The following is an 18359-nucleotide window of genomic DNA, read 5'->3' as shown; positions in this document are numbered from 1 at the left end:
AGCAGGTCAAACGAACGACTAAAATGAACGAGTGGCGATTCATGACTCTCGAGTCAGTAAAGAGAGTCGTTCAAATAGAATGAATCGTTGTCGAACCGCACATTGGGGAGCGTGGTGAAACAGAGGTGTCACAGTCTGTCTTTACCCGAAAACGTTTTGTTAGGATATATCAGTTATCCTGTTAGAGTTGCAGAATCCACTGCGCTGTTTCAGGCGCCACGTTAATGGCCACGTCGCAGCAGTGTGTAGGAGGGCGATTCCAAGATGTGGGAAATGTCCAGGAGGACATGGGACAGATGAGTGTAGTGTAGGGTTAGTTGAAATGGGTATTTTATTTGTCCCATTTCCCCATTTTGTATCACAAAGTATAATAGTTTTATATTATAGTCCAGTTGAGGGCGATAATGTGACTTATTGGATGCCATCCGCAGTTAACCCCACCGAAGAAGAACTGCGCATCACTAGCGCAGATATTTCACCGGATGTATAAATGTGAAGCATCCGCTTGGGGTTTCCATGGTAGTGAGAGGAAGCCCAGTGGCCGGCAGTGGGAGAAGATGGAACGATATGAATTTTGGCCGACATTTTGCAAATTCTCTCATCGATTAAACATTTGATCTCAATACAATGTTCTGTTCCAAAAACTAGAATATGTTACGAACAGAGTGGAATACGTTTTGTACATTTTACCCTTTGCTAAAGTTTTTTTTAAATAGTTGTTGTTTAGAAGGAGTGCACAGGCGCACTTCACAGAGTAGGCGTTCCCTAACGGAAATATGCAAATATATGTGCTACAACGCGCCAATAGGATCTCGCTAACTTGAATTTGGCTCTGCCCACAGACTCTTTCTTCCTGTTCGAAACGACGGGCTGTGGTCTATCTTGGTCTAGTTATAATATCTGTGTCACTAGCGTCAGGGTCAACGTGCAAAGCGTCTGAAAAAAACGACAACAGAAGCATGAAGGTAAGATAACTGCAAAGAAATATTCAATAAACATCTCTAAACCCAATTAAAACGTACACATGAACGGCTTGTTTCAATGCAAAGTCACGGAATGCTGTGAATACATTGTCTTGGTATGTTTTTGTAACTGAGTAGCCTGCAGAATGGTGAGCCGTTTATGATCGCATGGCAGACACAGGATCAAGCCAAGGAACATAGTCCATTTATTGTCATTAGTGCAAAAGGACAAATGTTGCTAACGAGAGGCATAGGCCTTCAAGTGTTGCGTCTTGTATTGTACAGTATTACATCAACAGAGAGATATAGTCTATCAGATTGTTACAGGGTCAGTGGTGTAGTCTGTTACAGGGTCAGTGGTGTAGTCTGTTACAGGGTCAGTGGTGTAGTCTGTTACAGGGTCAGTGGTGTAGTCTGTTACAGGGTCAGTGGTGTAGTCTGTTACAGGGTCAGTGGTGTAGTCTGTTACAGGGTCAGTGGTGTAGTCTGTTACAGGGTCAGTGGTGTAGTCTGTTACAGGGTCAGTGTCTGTTACAGGGTCAGTGGTGTAGTCTGTTACAGGGTCAGTGGTGTAGTCTGTTACAGGGTCAGTGGTGTAGTCTGTTACAGGGTCAGTGGTGTAGTCTGTTACAGGGTCAGTGTCTGTTACAGGGTCAGTGGTGTAGTCTGTTACAGGGTCAGTGGTGTAGTCTGTTACAGGGTCAGTGGTGTAGTCTGTTACAGGGTCAGTGGTGTAGTCTGTTACAGGGTCAGTGTCTGTTACAGGGTCAGTGGTGTAGTCTGTTACAGGGTCAGTGGTGTAGTCTGTTACAGGGTCAGTGGTGTAGTCTGTTACAGGGTCAGTGGTGTAGTCTGTTACAGGGTCAGTGTCTGTTACAGGGTCAGTGGTGTAGTCTGTTACAGGGTCAGTGTCTGTTACAGGGTCAGTGGTGTAGTCTGTTACAGGGTCAGTGTCTGTTACAGGGTCAGTGGTGTAGTCTGTTACAGGGTCAGTGGTGTAGTCTGTTACAGGGTCAGTGGTGTAGTCTGTTACAGGGTCAGTGGTGTAGTCTGTTACAGGGTCAGTGGTGTAGTCTGTTACAGGGTCAGTGGTGTAGTCTGTTACAGGGTCAGTGTCTGTTACAGGGTCAGTGGTGTAGTCTGTTACAGGGTCAGTGGTGTAGTCTGTTACAGGGTCAGTGTTGTAGTCTGTTACAGGGTCAGTGTCTGTTACAGGGTCAGTGGTGTAGTCTGTTACAGGGTCAGTGGTGTAGTCTGTTACAGGGTCAGTGGTGTAGTCTGTTACAGGGTCAGTGGTGTAGTCTGTTACAGGGTCAGTGTCTGTTACAGGGTCAGTGGTGTAGTCTGTTACAGGGTCAGTGGTGTAGTCTGTTACAGGGTCAGTGGTGTAGTCTGTTACAGGGTCAGTGGTGTAGTCTGTTACAGGGTCAGTGGTGTAGTCTGTTACAGGGTCAGTGTCTGTTACAGGGTCAGTGGTGTAGTCTGTTACAGGGTCAGTGTTGTCGTCTGTTACAGGGTCAGTGTTGTCGTCTGTTACAGGGTCAGTGGTGTAGTCTGTTACAGGGTCAGTGGTGTAGTCTGTTACAGGGTCAGTGGTGTAGTCTGTTACAGGGTCAGTGGTGTAGTCTGTTACAGGGTCAGTGTTGTAGTCTGTTACAGGGTCAGTGGTGTAGTCTGTTACAGGGTCAGTGGTGTAGTCTGTTACAGGGTCAGTGTCTGTTACAGGGTCAGTGGTGTAGTCTGTTACAGGGTCAGTGGTGTAGTCTGTTACAGGGTCAGTGGTGTAGTCTGTTACAGGGTCAGTGGTGTCGTCTGTTACAGGGTCAGTGGTGTAGTCTGTTACAGGGTCAGTGGTGTAGTCTGTTACAGGGTCAGTGGTGTAGTCTGTTACAGGGTCAGTGGTGTAGTCTGTTACAGGGTCAGTGGTGTAGTCTGTTACAGGGTCAGTGTTGTAGTCTGTTACAGGGTCAGTGGTGTAGTCTGTTACAGGGTCAGTGGTGTAGTCTGTTACAGGGTCAGTGGTGTCGTCTGTTACAGGGTCAGTGGTGTCGTCTGTTACAGGGTCAGTGTTGTAGTCTGTTACAGGGTCAGTGGTGTAGTCTGTTACAGGGTCAGTGGTGTAGTCTGTTACAGGGTCAGTGGTGTAGTCTGTTACAGGGTCAGTGGTGTAGTCTGTTACAGGGTCAGTGGTGTAGTCTGTTACAGGGTCAGTGTCTGTTACAGGGTCAGTGGTGTAGTCTGTTACAGGGTCAGTGGTGTAGTCTGTTACAGGGTCAGTGTCTGTTACAGGGTCAGTGGTGTAGTCTGTTACAGGGTCAGTGGTGTAGTCTGTTACAGGGTCAGTGGTGTAGTCTGTTACAGGGTCAGTGGTGTAGTCTGTTACAGGGTCAGTGTTGTAGTCTGTTACATGGTCAGTGGTGTAGTCTGTTACAGGGTCAGTGGTGTAGTCTGTTACAGGGTCAGTGGTGTAGTCTGTTACAGGGTCAGTGTCTGTTACAGGGTCAGTGGTGTAGTCTGTTACAGGGTCAGTGTCTGTTACAGGGTCAGTGTCTGTTACAGGGTCAGTGGTGTAGTCTGTTACAGGGTCAGTGTCTGTTACAGGGTCAGTGGTGTAGTCTGTTACAGGGTCAGTGTCTGTTACAGGGTCAGTGTCTGTTACAGGGTCAGTGGTGTAGTCTGTTACAGGGTCAGTGGTGTAGTCTGTTACAGGGTCAGTGGTGTAGTCTGTTACAGGGTCAGTGGTGTAGTCTGTTACAGGGTCAGTGGTGTAGTCTGTTACAGGGTCAGTGGTGTAGTCTGTTACAGGGTCAGTGGTGTAGTCTGTTACAGGGTCAGTGGTGTAGTCTGTTACAGGGTCAGTGGTGTAGTCTGTTACAGGGTCAGTGGTGTAGTCTGTTACAGGGTCAGTGGTGTAGTCTGTTACAGGGTCAGTGGTGTAGTCTGTTACAGGGTCAGTGGTGTAGTCTATCAGATGGTTAGAGTTAGTGTACCATGTAGCCTAGCCTCTGTAGGTCTATGTATCAGATGGTTACAGGCTTTGGTCCCATGTCTCTCCTCTCCTCTGTTTCTCCTCTCCTCTGTTTCTCCTCTCCTCTGTCTCTTCTCTCCTCTGTCTCTCCTCTGTCTCTCCTCTCCTCTGTCTCTTCTCTCTCCTCTCCCATGTCTCTCCTCTCCCATGTCTCTCCTCTCCCATGTCTCTCCTCTCCCATGTCTCTTCTCTCCCATGTCTCTCCTCTCCCATGTCTCTTCTCTCCCATGTCTCTCCTCTCCCATGTCTCTCCTCTCCCATGTTTCTCCTCTCCTCTGTCTCTCCTCTCCTCTGTCTCTCCTCTCCTCTGTCTCTCCTCTCCTCTGTCTCTCCTCTCCTCTGTCTCTTCTCTCCCATGTCTCTCCTCTCTCTTCTCTCCTCTGTCTCTTCTCTCCTCTCCTCTGTCTCTTCTCTGCTCTGTCTCTCCTCTCCTCTGTCTCTCCTCTCCCATGTTTCTCCTCTCCTCTGTCTCTCCTCTCCTCTGTCTCTCCTCTCCCATGTCTCTCCTCTCCCATGTCTCTCCTCTCCTCTGTCTCTCCTCTCCTCTGTCTCTCCTCTCCTCTGTCTCTCCTCTCCCATGTCTCTCCTCTCCCATGTCTCTCCTCTCCCATGTCTCTCCTCTCCCATGTCTCTCCTCTCCTCTGTCTCTCCTCTGTCTCTCCTCTCCTCTGTCTCTCCTCTCCCATGTCTCTCCTCTCCCATGTCTCTCCTCTCCCATGTCTCTCCTCTCCCATGTCTCTCCTCTCCCATGTTTCTCCTCTCCTCTGTCTCTCCTCTCCTCTGTCTCTTCTCTCCTCTCCTCTGTCTCTTCTCTCCTCTGTCTCGCCTCTGTCTCTCCTCTCCTCTGTCTCTTCTCTCCTCTCCTCTGTCTCTTCTCTCCTCTCCTCTGTCTCTTCACTCCTCTGTCTCTTCTCTCCTCTCCTCTGTCTCTTCTCTCCTCTCCTCTGTCTCTTCACTCCTCTGTCTCTTCTCTGTCTCTCCTCTCCTCTCTCTCCTCTCCTCTGTCTCTCCTCTTCTCTGTCTCTTCTCTCCTCTCCTCTGTCTCTTCACTCCTCTGTCTCTTCACTCCTCTGTCTCTCCTCTCCCAGCCCCAACAGAAGTTGTTAAACTCAGTAGACCGTTGTGTAGACGAGGCCCTGGAAGGCATTGTCTCTAGCTCTGGACGTCTCTGTCTGCTGAGGGGCCACAGGGTGGTGGTCAGGGCTGACCTGGAGGCCCTCAGGGGCCGGGTGGCCTTGCTGTCTGGAGGGGGGTCTGGCCACGAGCCAGCACACGCAGGTAGGACACTCGTACACATTCAGACACCAATGTTGCAAATCCAGGGGAAGCTCTGACCGGGACTCGAACCTGAGTCCAGCGACTGTCAACCCATCCATTCTTGATGAGGTCTCTAGACGTGGGTTTGTATGCGCACACACACACACACACACACACACAGTCTCTCTCTGCTGAGGGGCCACAGGGTGGTGGTCAGGGCTGACCTGGAGGCCCTCAGGGGACGAGTGGCCCTGCTCTCTAGAGGGGGGCCTGGGCACGAGCCAGCACACACAAGTACTATGTGTCTCTGACCCCCTCTCTCTCCCTCCCCCCCTCTCTCTCCCTCCCCCACTCTCACCCCCTCTCTCTCTGATCCCCCTCTCCCCCCCTCTCTCCCTCCATCTCTCTGATCCTCGCTCCCTCCCTCACCCCTCCCTCTCTCTCTCTCCCCCCCCTCTCTCCCGCCCCCTCTCTCTATCTCTCTGATCCCCTCCCCCTCTCTCCCTCTCTCCCCTCCAGGGTACATAGGCAGTGGAATGCTATCAGCAGCAGTAGCAGGTGGTGTCTTTGCCTCCCCTCCCCCGGCCAGTGTTCTAGCGGCCATTTTGTCTCTACGTGACGCTGGGGTGTCGGGTGTTCTACTCATCGTTAAGAACTACACCGGAGACCGCCTCAACTTCGGCCTCGCCGCGGAACAGGCCCGAAACCGCGCCGTCGCAGTCGAAATGGTGATTGTCGCCGACGACTGTGCGTTTGATCAACCGAGTAAGGCGGGGAGGAGGGGCCTGTGTGGGACGGTGTTCGTTCACAAGGTAACGGTGTCATCTCTTTTTGACCGTGTTATAAATGACAAAAGCGTTTTATGTTTAGATGTACAGTTGAAGTCGGAAGTTTACATACACCTTTGCCAAATACATTTAAACTCGGTTTTTCACAATTACTGACATTTAATCCTAGTAAAAAATTCCCTGTCTTAGGGCAGTTAGGATCAACACTTTATTTTAAGAATGTGAAATGTCAGAATAATAGTAGAGAGAATGATTTATTTCAGTTTTTATTTCTTTCATAAAATTCCATTGGGCCAGAAGTTTACATACACTCAATTAGTATTTAGTAGCATTGCTTTTAAATTCTTTAACTTGGGTCAAACATTTCGGGTAGCCTTCCACGAGCTTCCCACAATAAGTTGGATGCATTTTGGCCCATTTCTCCTGACAGAGCTGGTGTAACTGAGTCAGGTTTGTAGGCCTCCTTGCTCTCACACACTTTTTCAGTTCTGCACACAAATTGTCTATAGGATTGAGGTCAAGGCTTTGTGAATGCCACTCCAATACCTTGACTTTGTTGTCCTTAAATTTTGCCACAACTTTGTAAGTATGCTTGGGGTCAGTTTACCTATTTGCTTATGGTTTTGCCTACACCTAGTGACCTGCTTTTGAAATTATATGAACAAAAAATATTCAATTTTATTTGGAACGGCAAGCCAGATAAAATTAAAAGGGCCTATTTATATAACGAATATGAATTCGGAGGGCAGAAATTATTAAATATTAAAGCATTAGACCTCTCACTAAAGGCATCAGTCATACAAAAGTTATACTTAAATCCAAACTGGCTCTCTAGTAGATTGGTACGAATGTCTCATCCTATGTTCAAGAAGGGCCTTTTTCCCTTTATTCAGATTACACCTGCTCACTTTCGGTTGCTTGAAAAGGAAATAATTTTTAAAATATCTTTATTTTTTAAACAAGCCTTAGAAAGTTGGTTGCAATTTCAGTTTAATCCACCTGAAAGGACGGAACAAATAGTACAACAAATCTTATGGTTAAATTCAAATATAGTAATTGATAAAAAAATTGTATTTATCGAACAAATGTTTAAAAAAGGTATAATTTTTGTGAATGATATCATAAATAGGACTGGTGGAGTTATGTCACACATGCAGCTAACACAGACATATGGAAATGTCTGCTCTACCCAAAATTACAACCAATTAATTGCAGCATTACCTTAAAAATGGAAGAGGCAGGTGGAAGGGGAAAAAAGTAAGGAACTTGTATGTCGGCCTTATATTAAAGAACATAAATGGTTAAAGAAAAGTGTGATAAATAAAATCATATACCAATTTCATTTAAGGACCAAAAACCTTACAGCTGTGCCATATAAATTGCTAAATAGTTGGGAAGAGATTTTCGATGTACCCATTCCATGGCACATGGTTTATGAATTGATACGCAAAACAACGCCCGATTCAAAACTTCAAATTTTTCAATTTAAATTATTGTACAAAATTCTTGCAACTAATAGACTGTTATATATATGGGGGATACAATCTTCTCAGCTCTGTAGATTCTGCTGTGAGGAGGCAGAGTCATTAGACCATTTATTTTGGTATGTAGCTCGTTTTTGGTCACAGGTCCAGGAATGGTTGAAGAATTGCAACATTTGCGTAGAACTAACGCTACTGATAGCAATACTGGGGGATTTGAAAAGCCATAGTCAATCAATCAATAATATAATAATTATTTTAGCAAAAATGTTTATTTTTAATTTACAATCTGTGGAAGCTATGAGAATAGGAAGATTCAAATCTTTTGTGAAGCATCACAGCACAGTTGAAAAATATATGGCAAATAAAAATCCGAAATGGATGATGTTGGAAGATAGATGGGAAAGGTTGAGTGGAGCTGAAGGGTGGGACTAATAACAAGATAAACAATATAGGGCATACGGGATCTGTGAAATGTGTATAGGTGCGGAGCTATTGTGAAATAGCACAGTTACAAGTGGAAATAAAATTGGATGGACAACAGAAATAGAGGAAGGACTAAGAACAAACAAGAGAGAACTATTATAAAGTAGACTGTGTCTGTAAAATGTGTATAAGATGTATAAATTGAAGGTAAAAACAGAAATGTTTATCAGTTTACTCCAATTGGGGGATCGGTGGTAGGGTTTGCGGGGGATAATAATAAAGGTATACTCTTTAAAAAAAGTATGTATGTCTATGTAGGTATGTGTATGTATATATGTGTATATGTATGCATACATGAATGGATATACACTGCTCAAAAAAATAAAGGGAACACTTAAACAACACAATGTAACTCCAAGTCAATCACACTTCTGTGAAATCAAACTGTCCACTTAGGAAGCAACACTGATTGACAGTAAATTTCACATGCTGTTGTACAAATGGAATAGACAAAAGGTGGAAATTATAGGCAATTAGTAAGACACCCCCCAAAACAGGAGTGATTCTGCAGGTGGTGACCACAGACCACTTCTCAGTTCCTATGCTTCCTGGCTGATGTTTTGGTCACTTTTGAATGCTGGCGGTGCTCTCACTCTAGTGGTAGCATGAGACGGAGTCTACAACCCACACAAGTGGCTCAGGTAGTGCAGTTCATCCAGGATGGCACATCAATGCGAACTGTGGCAAAAAGGTTTGCTGTGTCTGTCAGCGTAGTGTCCAGAGCATGGAGGCGCTACCAGGAGACAGGCCAGTACATCAGGAGACGTGGAGGAGGCCGTAGGAGGGCAACAACCCAGCAGCAGGCCCGGTACCTCCGCCTTTGTGCAAGGAGGTGCACTGCCAGCGCCCTGCAAAATGACCTCCAGCAGGCCACAAATGTGCATGTGTCTGCTCAAACGGTCAGAAACAGACTCCATGAGGGTGGTATGAGGGCCCGACGTCCACAGGTGGGGGTTGTGCTTACAGCCCAACACCGTGCAGGACGTTTGGCATTTGCCAGAGAACACCAAGATTGGCAAATTCGCCCCTGGCGCCCTGTGCTCTTCACAGATGAAAGCAGGTTCACACTGAGCACATGAGCACATGTGACAGACGTGACAGAGTCTGGAGACACCGTGGAGAACGTTCTGCTGCCTGCAACATCCTCCAGCATGACCGGTTTGGCGATGGGTCAGTCATGGTGTGGGGTGGCATTTCTTTGTGGGGCCGCACAGCCCTCCATGTGCTCGCCAGAGGTAGCCTGACTGCCATTAGGTACCGAGATGAGATCCTCAGACCCCTTGTGAGACCATATGCTGACACATGCACATTTGTGGCCTGCTGGAGGTCATTTTGCAGGGCTCTGGCAGTGCACCTCCTTGCACAAAGGCGGAGGTACCGGGCCTGCTGCTGGGTTGTTGCCCTCCTACGTCCTCCTCCACGTCTCCTGGTGTACTGGCCTGTCTCCTGGTAGCGCCTCCATGCTCTGGACACTACGCTGACAGACACAGCAAACCTTTTTGCCACAGTTCGCATTGATGTGCCATCCTGCATGAACTGCACTACCTGAGCCACTTGTGTGGGTTGTAGACTCCGTCTCATGCTACCACTAGAGTGAGAGCACCGCCAGCATTCAAAAGTGACCAAAACATCAGCCAGGAAGCATAGGAACTGAGAAGTGGTCTGTGGTCACCACCAGCAGAACCACTCCTTTATTGGGGGTGTCTTGCTAATTGCCTATAATTTCCACCTTTTGTCTATTCCATTTGCACAACAGCATGTGAAATTTAATGTCAATCAGTGTTGCTTCCTAAGTGGACAATTTGATTTCACAGAAGTGTGATTGACTTGGAGTTACATTGTGTTGTTTAAGTGTTCCCTTTATTTTTTTGAGCAGTGTATATATATTTACCCCCAAAAATATGGGGGATTGGAAATGATGCAGACAATTACATTGGAAGCAACATTCTTTCCGCAATATTAAGCTGATCCACCCCCCCCCCCCCCCAAAAAAAAAAAAAAAGTATGCTTGGGGTCATTGTCCATTTGGAAGACCCATTTGCGACCAAGCTTTAACTTCCTGACTGATGTCTTGAGATGTTGCTTCAATATATCCACATAATTTTCCTCCCTCATGATGCCATCTATTTTGTGAAGTGCACCAGTCCCTCCTGCAGCAAAGCACCCCCACAACATGATGCTGCCTCCCCCGTGCTTCACGGTTGGGATGGTGTTCTTCGGCTTGCAAGCCTCCCCCTTTTTCCTCCAAACATAACGATGGTCATTATGGCCAAAGAGTTCTATTTTTGTTTCATCAGACCAGAGGACGTTTCTCCAAAAAGTACAATCTTTGTCCCCATGTGCAGTTGCAAACTGTAGTCTGGCTTTTTTATGGCGGTTTTGGAGCAGTGGCTTCTTCCTTGCTGAGCGGCCTTTCAGGTTATGTCGATATAGGCCTCGTTTTACTGTGATACTTCTATACCTGTTTCCTCCAGCATCTTCACAAGGTCCTTTGCTGTTGTTCTGGGATTGATTTGCACTTTTCGCACCAAAGTACTTTCATCTCTAGGAGACAGAACGCGTCTCCTTCCTTAGTAGTATGACGGCTGAATGGTCCCATGGTGTTTATACTTGGGTACTATTGTTTGTACAGATGAACGTGGTACCTTCAGGCGTTTGGAAATTGCTCCCAAGGATGAACCAGATTTGTGGAGGTTTACCATTTTTGTTTCTGAAGTTTTGGCTGATTTATTTTGATTTTCCCATGATGTCAAGCAAAGAGGCACTGAGTTTGAAGGTAGGCCTTGAAATACATCCACAGGTGCACCTCAAATTGACTCAAATGATGTCAATTAGCCTATCAGAAGCTTCTAAAGCCATGACATCATTTTCTGGAATTTTCCAAGCTGTTTAAAGGCACAGTCAACTTAGTGTATGTAAACTTCTGACCCACTGGAATTGTAATACAGTGAATTATAAGTAAAATAATCTGTCTGTAAACAATTGTTGGAAAAATTACTTGTGTCATGCACAAAGTAGATGTCCTAACCAACTTGCCAAAACTATAGTTTGTTAACAAGAAATTTGTGGAGTGGTTGAAAAACGAGTTTTAATGACTCCGACCTAAGTGTATGTAAACTTCCGACTTCAACTGTAGGATTTTAAACACTGACTTCAACTTTAACCCCGATCATCTAGGACTGTTTTGATGTTAACACATCATATAAAAGAAAGTCATTGATCTCTTTTCCTCTCGCTCAGCTTGCTGGGGCTCTGGCTGAAGAAGGCTGTCCATTGGACGAGATTGTCTCCAAGGTGACAGAGGCAGTGAAGGGCATTGGTGAGATCTACACACGCTCACAACCGTTTCAGCCAGTCAGCTTCCTCCGTTAGTATTGTCAGTGATTGTATGTTTCTATTGTAGGTTCTCTGGGGGTCAGCTCCTCCTTTAGTATTGTCAGTGATTGTGTGTTTCTACTGTAGGTACTCTGGGGGTCAGCTCCTCCTTTAGTATTGTCAGTGATTGTATGTTTCTACTCTAGGTACTCTGGGGGTCAGTTTCCTCCTTTAGTATTGTCAGTGATTGTATGTTTCTACTGTAGGTACTCTGGGGGTCAGTTTCCTCCTTTAGTATTGTCAGTGATTGTGTGTTTCTACTGTAGGTACTCTGGGGTTCAGTTTCCTCCTTTAGTATTGTCAGTGATTGTGTGTTTCTACTGTAGGTACTCTGGGGTTCAGCTTCCTCCTTTAGTATTGTCAGTGATTGTATGTTTCTACTGTAGGTACTCTGGGGGTCAGTTTGTCTCCCTGCAGTGTTCCAGGCTGTCTGCCCTCCTTTGACCTGCCTGCTGGAGAGATGGAGCTGGGACTAGGTGAGGGAGGGAGGGAGGGAGGGAGGGAGAGCTGGGACTAGCTGAGACTGGGTGAGACTGGGTGAGAGAGGGAGAGGTGAGACTAGGTGAGAGAGGGAGAGCTGAGACTAGGTGAGGGAGGGAGAGAGGGAGAGCTGAGACAGTGAGGGAGAGAGGGAGAGCTGAGACAGTGAGGGAGAGCTGGGACTGGTTGAGGGAGAGAGGGAGGGAGAGCTGGGAATAGCTGAGACTGGGTGAGAGAGAGAGAGCTGGGACTGGGGGAGGGAGAGCTGGGACTGGGGGAGGGAGGGAGAGCTGGGACTGGGGGAGGGAGGGAGAGCTGGGACTGGGGGAGAGAGGGAGAGCTGGGACTGGGGGAGAGAGGGAGAGCTGGGACTGGGGGGAGAGAGGGAGAGCTGGGACTGGGGGAGAGAGGAGAGGGAGGGAGAGAGCTGGGACTGGGGGGAGGGAGGGAGAGCTGGGACTGGGGGGAGAGAGGGAGGGAGGGAGAGCTGGGACTGGGGGAGGGAGGGAGAGCTGGGACTGGGGGAGGGAGAGCTGGGACGGTGAGAGAGGGAGAGCTGGGACTGGGGGAGAGAGGGAGGGAGGGAGAGCTGGGACTGGGGGAGGGAGGGAGAGCTGGGACTGGGGGAGAGAGGGAGGGAGGGAGAGCTGGGACTGGGGGGAGGGAGGGAGAGCTGGGACTGGGGGAGGGAGAGCTGGGACGGTGAGAGAGGGAGAGCTGGGACTGGGTGAGGGAGGGAGAGCTGGGACTGGGGGAGAGAGAGAGGGAAGGAGAGCTGGGACTGGGGGAGGGAGGGAGAGCTGGGACGGTGAGAGAGGGAGAGCTGGGACTGGGGGAGGGAGGGAGAGCTGGGACTGGGGGAGAGCTGGGACTGGGGGAGGGAGAGCTGGGACTGGGGGAGGGAGAGCTGGGACTGGGGGAGGGAGAGCTGGGACTGGGGGAGAGAGAGAGAGGAGGAAGGGAGAGCTGGGACTGGGGGAGGGAGAGCTGGGACTGGGTGAGAGAGGGAGAGCAGGGACTGGGGGAGAGAGGGAGGGAGGGAGAGCTGGGACTGGGGGACTAGGGGAGGGAGGGAGAGCTGGGACTGGGGGGAGAGCAGGGACTGGGGGAGGGAGGGAGAGCTGGGACTGGGTGAGGGAGGGAGGGAGGGAGAGCTGGGACTGAGGGAGAGGGGGGAGAGCTGGGACTGGGGGAGGGAGAGCTGGAACTGGGGGAGAGAGAGAGGGAGGAAGGGAGAGCTGGGACTGGGGGAGGGAGAGCTGGGACTGGGTGAGAGAGGGAGGGAGGGAGAGCTGGGACTGGGGGACTGGGGGGAGGGAGGGAGAGCTGGGACTGGGGGAGAGAGGGAGGGAGGGAGAGCTGGGACTGGGGGACTGGGGGAGGGAGGGAGAGCTGGGACTGGGGGAGAGCAGGGACTGGGAGAGGGAGGGAGAGCTGGGACTGGGTGAGGGACGGGGAGGGAGAGCTGGGACTGGGGGAGGGGAGAGATAGCTGGGACTGGGGGAGGGAGGGAGGGAGAGCTGGGACTGGGGGAGAGCAGGGACTGGGAGAGGGAGGGAGAGCTGGGACTGGGGGAGGAAGGGAGAGCTGGGACTGGGGGAGAGAGAGGGAGGGAGGACTGGGTGAGGGAGGGAGGGAGAGCTGGGACTGGGGGAGAGAGAGGGGAGAGCTGGGACTGGGGAGAGAGGGAGGGAGAGAGGGAGGGAGGGAGGGAACTGGGGGAGAGAGAGAGAGGACTGGGTGAGGGAGGGAGGGAGGGAGAGCTGGGACTGGGTGAGGGAGGGGGAGGGAGAGCTGGGACTGGGGGAGGGAGAGATAGCTGGGACTGGGGGAGGGAGGGAGGGAGAGCTGGGACTGGGGGAGAGCAGGGACTGGGAGAGGGAGGGAGAGCTGGGACTGGGGGAGGAAGGGAGAGCTGGGACTGGGGGAGAGAGAGGGAGGGAGGACTGGGTGAGGGAGGGAGGGAGAGCTGGGACTGGGGGAGAGAGAGGGAGAGCTGGGACTGGGGGAGAGAGGGAGGGAGAGAGGGAGGGAGGGAGGGAACTGGGGGAGAGAGAGAGAGGACTGGGTGAGGGAGGGAGGGAGGGAGCTGTGACTGGATAAATTCCACGTTTGTAATAGATAACTTCTATGGGGTTAAAGAGCAGTTAGTAATTTAGATAATGTTGTCTATCTCCTCAGGTATCCATGGTGAGCCTGGCATTAAGAGGTCAAAGGTCAGTGTAATAAAGTTAGTTTACAGTATAGGGTGTGTGTTCCAAATGGCACTCTTTTATCTGGTCAAAAGTAGTGCACATTTTTATTTATTTAACTTTATTTAACCAGGCAAGTCAGTTAAGAACAAATTCTTATACAGTGACGGCCTACCCCGGCCAAACCCGGGCGACACCGGGCCAATTGTGCGCAGCCCTATCGGACTCCCAATCACGGCCGGTTCTGATACAGCCTGGAATCGAACCAGGGTCTGTAGTGACGCCGCTAGCACTGAGATGCAGTGCGTCAGACCGCTGCACCAATCAGGAGCCCCAATAGTAACAGGCTGTTGTATTTAATTGGGGCCTGAGACGTTATTGGTTTGCCATGACGACCTCTTTTAGGTGACCTCGGCGGATGAGGTGGTGAAGACCATGGTAGACCATATGACCAACCCTGCCAGCCAATCACATCTGTCGCTGAAGTCAGGTACAAGGACCACCGCACTTCAGTGCAAAGTTCAACTGTGTCCCCCTCCTTTAAACCGTGCCCCCCCCTCTTCCTTTAAACCGTGCCCCCCCCTCTTCCTTTAAACCGTACCCCCCCTCTTCCTTTAAACCGTGCCCCCCCTCCTCCTTTAAACCGTGCCCCCCCTCCTCCTTTAAACCGTGCCCCCCCTCCTCCTTTAAACCGTGCCCCCCCCTCTTCCTTTAAACCGTGTCCCCCCCTCCTTTAAACCGTGCCCCCCCTCCTTTTAACCGTGTCCCCCCCCTCCTTTTAACCGTGTCCCCCCCTCCTTTTAACCGTGCCCCCCCCCTCCTTTTAACCGTGCCCCCCCCCCTCCTTTTAACCGTGCCCCCCCCTCCTTTTAACCGTGCCCCCCCCCCCTCCTCCTAACCGTGCCCCCCTCCTCCTCCTAACCGTGCCCCCCCCTCCTCCTAACTGTGCCCCCCCCTCCTCCTAACCGTGCCCCCCCCCTCCTCCTAACCGTGCCCCCCCCCCTCCTCCTAACCGTGCCCCCCCTCCTCCTAACCGTGCCCCCCCCTCCTCCTAACCGTGCCCCCCCCCTCCTCCTAACCGTGCCCCCCCATCCTCCTAACCGTGCCCCCCCCTCCTCCTAACCGTGCCCCCCCCTCCTCCTAACCGTGCCCCCCCTCCTTTTAACCGTGCCCCCCCCCTCCTCCTAACCGTGCCCCCCCACTCCTCCTAACCGTGCCCCCCCCCCCTCCTCCTAACCGTGCCCCCCCCTCCTCCTAACCGTGCCCCCCCCTCCTCCTAACCGTGCCCCCCCCCCCCTCCTCCTAACCGCCCCCCCCCCCCCCTCCTAACCGTGCACCCTCCTCCTCCTAACCGTGCACCCCCCCCCTCTAACCGTGCCCCCCCCCCTCCTCCTCCTAACCGTGCCCCCCCCTCCTCCTAACCGTGCCCCCCCTAACCGTGCCCCCCCCTAACCGTGCCCCCCCCCTAACCGTGCCCCCCCTCCTCCTAACCGTGCCCCCCCCCTCCTAACCGTGCCCCCCCCTCCCCCTCCTCCTAACCGTGCCCCCCCCTCCTCCTAACCGTGCCCCCCCCTCCTCCTCCTCCTAACCGTGCCCCCCCCTCCTCCTCCTCCTAACCGTGCCCCCCCCCTCCTCCTAACCGTGCCCCCCCTCCTCCTAACCGTGCCCCCCCCCTCCTCCTAACCGTGCCCCCCCCAACCGTGCCCCCCCCTCCTAACCGTGCCCCCCCCTCCTCCTCCTCCTAACCGTGCCCCCCCTCCTCCTAACCGTGCCCCCCCTCCCCCTCCTCCTAACCGTGCCCCCCCCCTCCTCCTAACCGTGCCCCCCCCCTAACCGTGCCCCCCCTCCTCCTAAACTGTTCCCCCCTCCTCCTAACCGTGCCCCCCCCTCCCCCCTCCTCCTAACCGTGCCCCCCCCTAACCGTGCCCCCCCTCCTCCTAACTGTGCCCCCCTCCTCCTAACCGTGCCCCCCCCTCCCCCTCCTCCTAACCGTGCCCCCCTCCCCCCTCCTCCTAACCGTGTCTCCCCCCCCCTCCTCCTCCTAACCGTGCCCCCCCCCCTCCTCCTAACCGTGCCCCCCCCCCTCCCCCTCCTCCTAACCGTGCCCCCCCTCCTCCTAACCGTGCCCCCCCTCCTCCTAACCGTGTCTCCCCCCCTCCTCCTCCTAACCATGCCCCCCCCCTCCTCCTCCTAACCGTGTCCCGTCTCTCTCTGGTACAGGTGACAGTGTGGTTCTGTGTGTCAACAACCTTGGAGCGCTGTCTTGTCTAGAGATGGCTGTTGTTACTAGATCTGCTATACGCAACCTGGGTGAGACTCATGACTGAACACTCATTGCCTAACTGTTATCGTGAATAACGATGTATAATATTTGCTTTATGTGAAGCTAATTGTTAACCTCACATCATTATTCGGGTTACCTTGTTTACATTCTCTGTGGAATATCTCATTTTTTTTGTAATTTTGTTGTTGTTGTTGCCATGGTTACAGAAGGTCGTGGGGTGCGGGTTGCCCGGGTGATGTCGGGGTCATTTATGACATCACTGGAGATGGCGGGAGTGTCTCTGTCAATGATGAGAGCAGACCAGGAGATACTCCGACTGTTTGGTGAGAACAGAGTCACCTTGTCACACTGGTTGGTTGAGAACACAGTCACCTTGTCACACTGGTTGGTTGAGAACACAGTCACCTTGTCACACTGGTTGGTTGAGAACACAGTCACCTTGTCACACTGGTTGGTTGAGAACACAGTCACCTTGTCACACTGGTTGGTTGAGAACAGAGTCACCTTGTCACACTGGTTGGTTGAGAACAGAGTCACCTTGTCACACTGGTTGGTTGAGAACACAGTCACACTGGTTGGTTGAGAACACAGTCACACTGGTTGGTGAGAACACAGTCACCTTGTCACAATGGTTGGTGAGAACACAGTCACCTTGTCACAATGGTTGGTTGAGAACACAGTCACCTTGTCACAATGGTTGGTTGAGAACACAGTCACCTTGTCACACTGGTTGGTTGAGAACACAGTCACCTTGTCACACTGGTTGGTTGAGAACACAGTCACCTTGTCACACTGGTTGGTTGGTTGAGAACACAGTCACACTGGTTGGTTGAGAACACAGTCACACTGGTTGGTGAGAACACAGTCACCTTGTCACAATGGTTGGTTGAGAACACAGTCACACTGGTTGGTGAGAACACAGTCACCTTGTCACAATGGTTGGTTGAGAACACAGTCACCTTGTCACAATGGTTGGTTGAGAACACAGTCACCTTGTCACACTGGTTGGTTGAGAACACAGTCACCTTGTCACACTGGTTGGTTGAGAACACAGTCACCTTGTCACACTGGTTGGTTGGTTGAGAACACAGTCACACTGGTTGGTGAGAACACAGTCACCTTGTCACAATGGTTGGTTGAGAACACAGTCACACTGGTTGGTGAGAACACAGTCACCTTGTCACACTGGTTGGTTGAGAACACAGTCACCTTGTCACACTGGTTGGTTGAGAACACAGTCACCTTGTCACACTGGTTGGTTGAGAACACAGTCACCTTGTCACAATGGTTGGTTGAGAACACAGTCACCTTGTCACACTGGTTGGTTGAGAACACAGTCACCTTGTCACACTGGTTGGTTGAGAACACAGTCACCTTGTCACACTGGTTGGTTGGTTGAGAACACAGTCACACTGGTTGGTTGAGAACAAAGTCACACTGGTTGGTGAGAACACAGTCACCTTGTCACAATGGTTGGTTGAGAACACAGTCACCTTGTCACAATGGTTGGTTGAGAACACAGTCACCTTGTCACACTGGTTGGTTGAGAACACAGTCACCTTGTCACACTGGTTGGTTGAGAACACAGTCACCTTGTCACACTGGTTGGTTGAGAACACAGTCACCTTGTCACACTGGTTGGTTGAGAACAGAGTCACCTTGTCACACTGGTTGGTTGAGAACACAGTCACACTGGTTGGTTGAGAACACAGTCACCTTGTCACAATGGTTGGTTGAGAACACAGTCACCTTGTCACACTGGTTGGTTGAGAACACAGTCACCTTGTCACACTGGTTGGTTGAGAACAGAGTCACCTTGTCACACTGGTTGGTTGAGAACACAGTCACACTGGTTGGTTGAGAACACAGTCACCTTGTCACAATGGTTGGTTGAGAACACAGTCACCTTGTCACAATGGTTGGTTGAGAACACAGTCACCTTGTCACAATGGTTGGTTGAGAACACAGTCACTTGTCACACTGGTTGGTTGAGAACACAGTCACCTTGTCACACTGGTTGGTTGAG

The 18359-nt window shown here is 51.1% G+C and overlaps 1 protein-coding gene across 1 annotated transcript in view; it reads left to right on the top strand.

Annotated features, from left to right (window-relative positions):
• Positions 1-536: 536 nt before the first annotated feature.
• The window catches only part of tkfc (triokinase/FMN cyclase), a gene marked incomplete in the record, with an annotated part of 28896 nt that continues 11073 nt past the window's right edge, over positions 537-18359 (top strand). Inside the window, 9 exon segments of the mRNA XM_055939153.1 lie at positions 537-965; positions 5079-5268; positions 5767-6059; positions 11243-11321; positions 11764-11853; positions 14039-14073; positions 14455-14539; positions 16270-16359; positions 16540-16656. Of these exon segments, the coding sequence (XP_055795128.1) occupies positions 960-965; positions 5079-5268; positions 5767-6059; positions 11243-11321; positions 11764-11853; positions 14039-14073; positions 14455-14539; positions 16270-16359; positions 16540-16656 (985 nt within the window).

The sequence above is a fragment of the Salvelinus fontinalis genome, chromosome 11 (genome assembly GCF_029448725.1).
Source record: "Salvelinus fontinalis isolate EN_2023a chromosome 11, ASM2944872v1, whole genome shotgun sequence".
In the NCBI taxonomy this organism is placed as follows: Eukaryota; Metazoa; Chordata; class Actinopteri; order Salmoniformes; family Salmonidae; genus Salvelinus; species Salvelinus fontinalis.
This window is presented reverse-complemented; position numbering and strand designations above follow the sequence as displayed.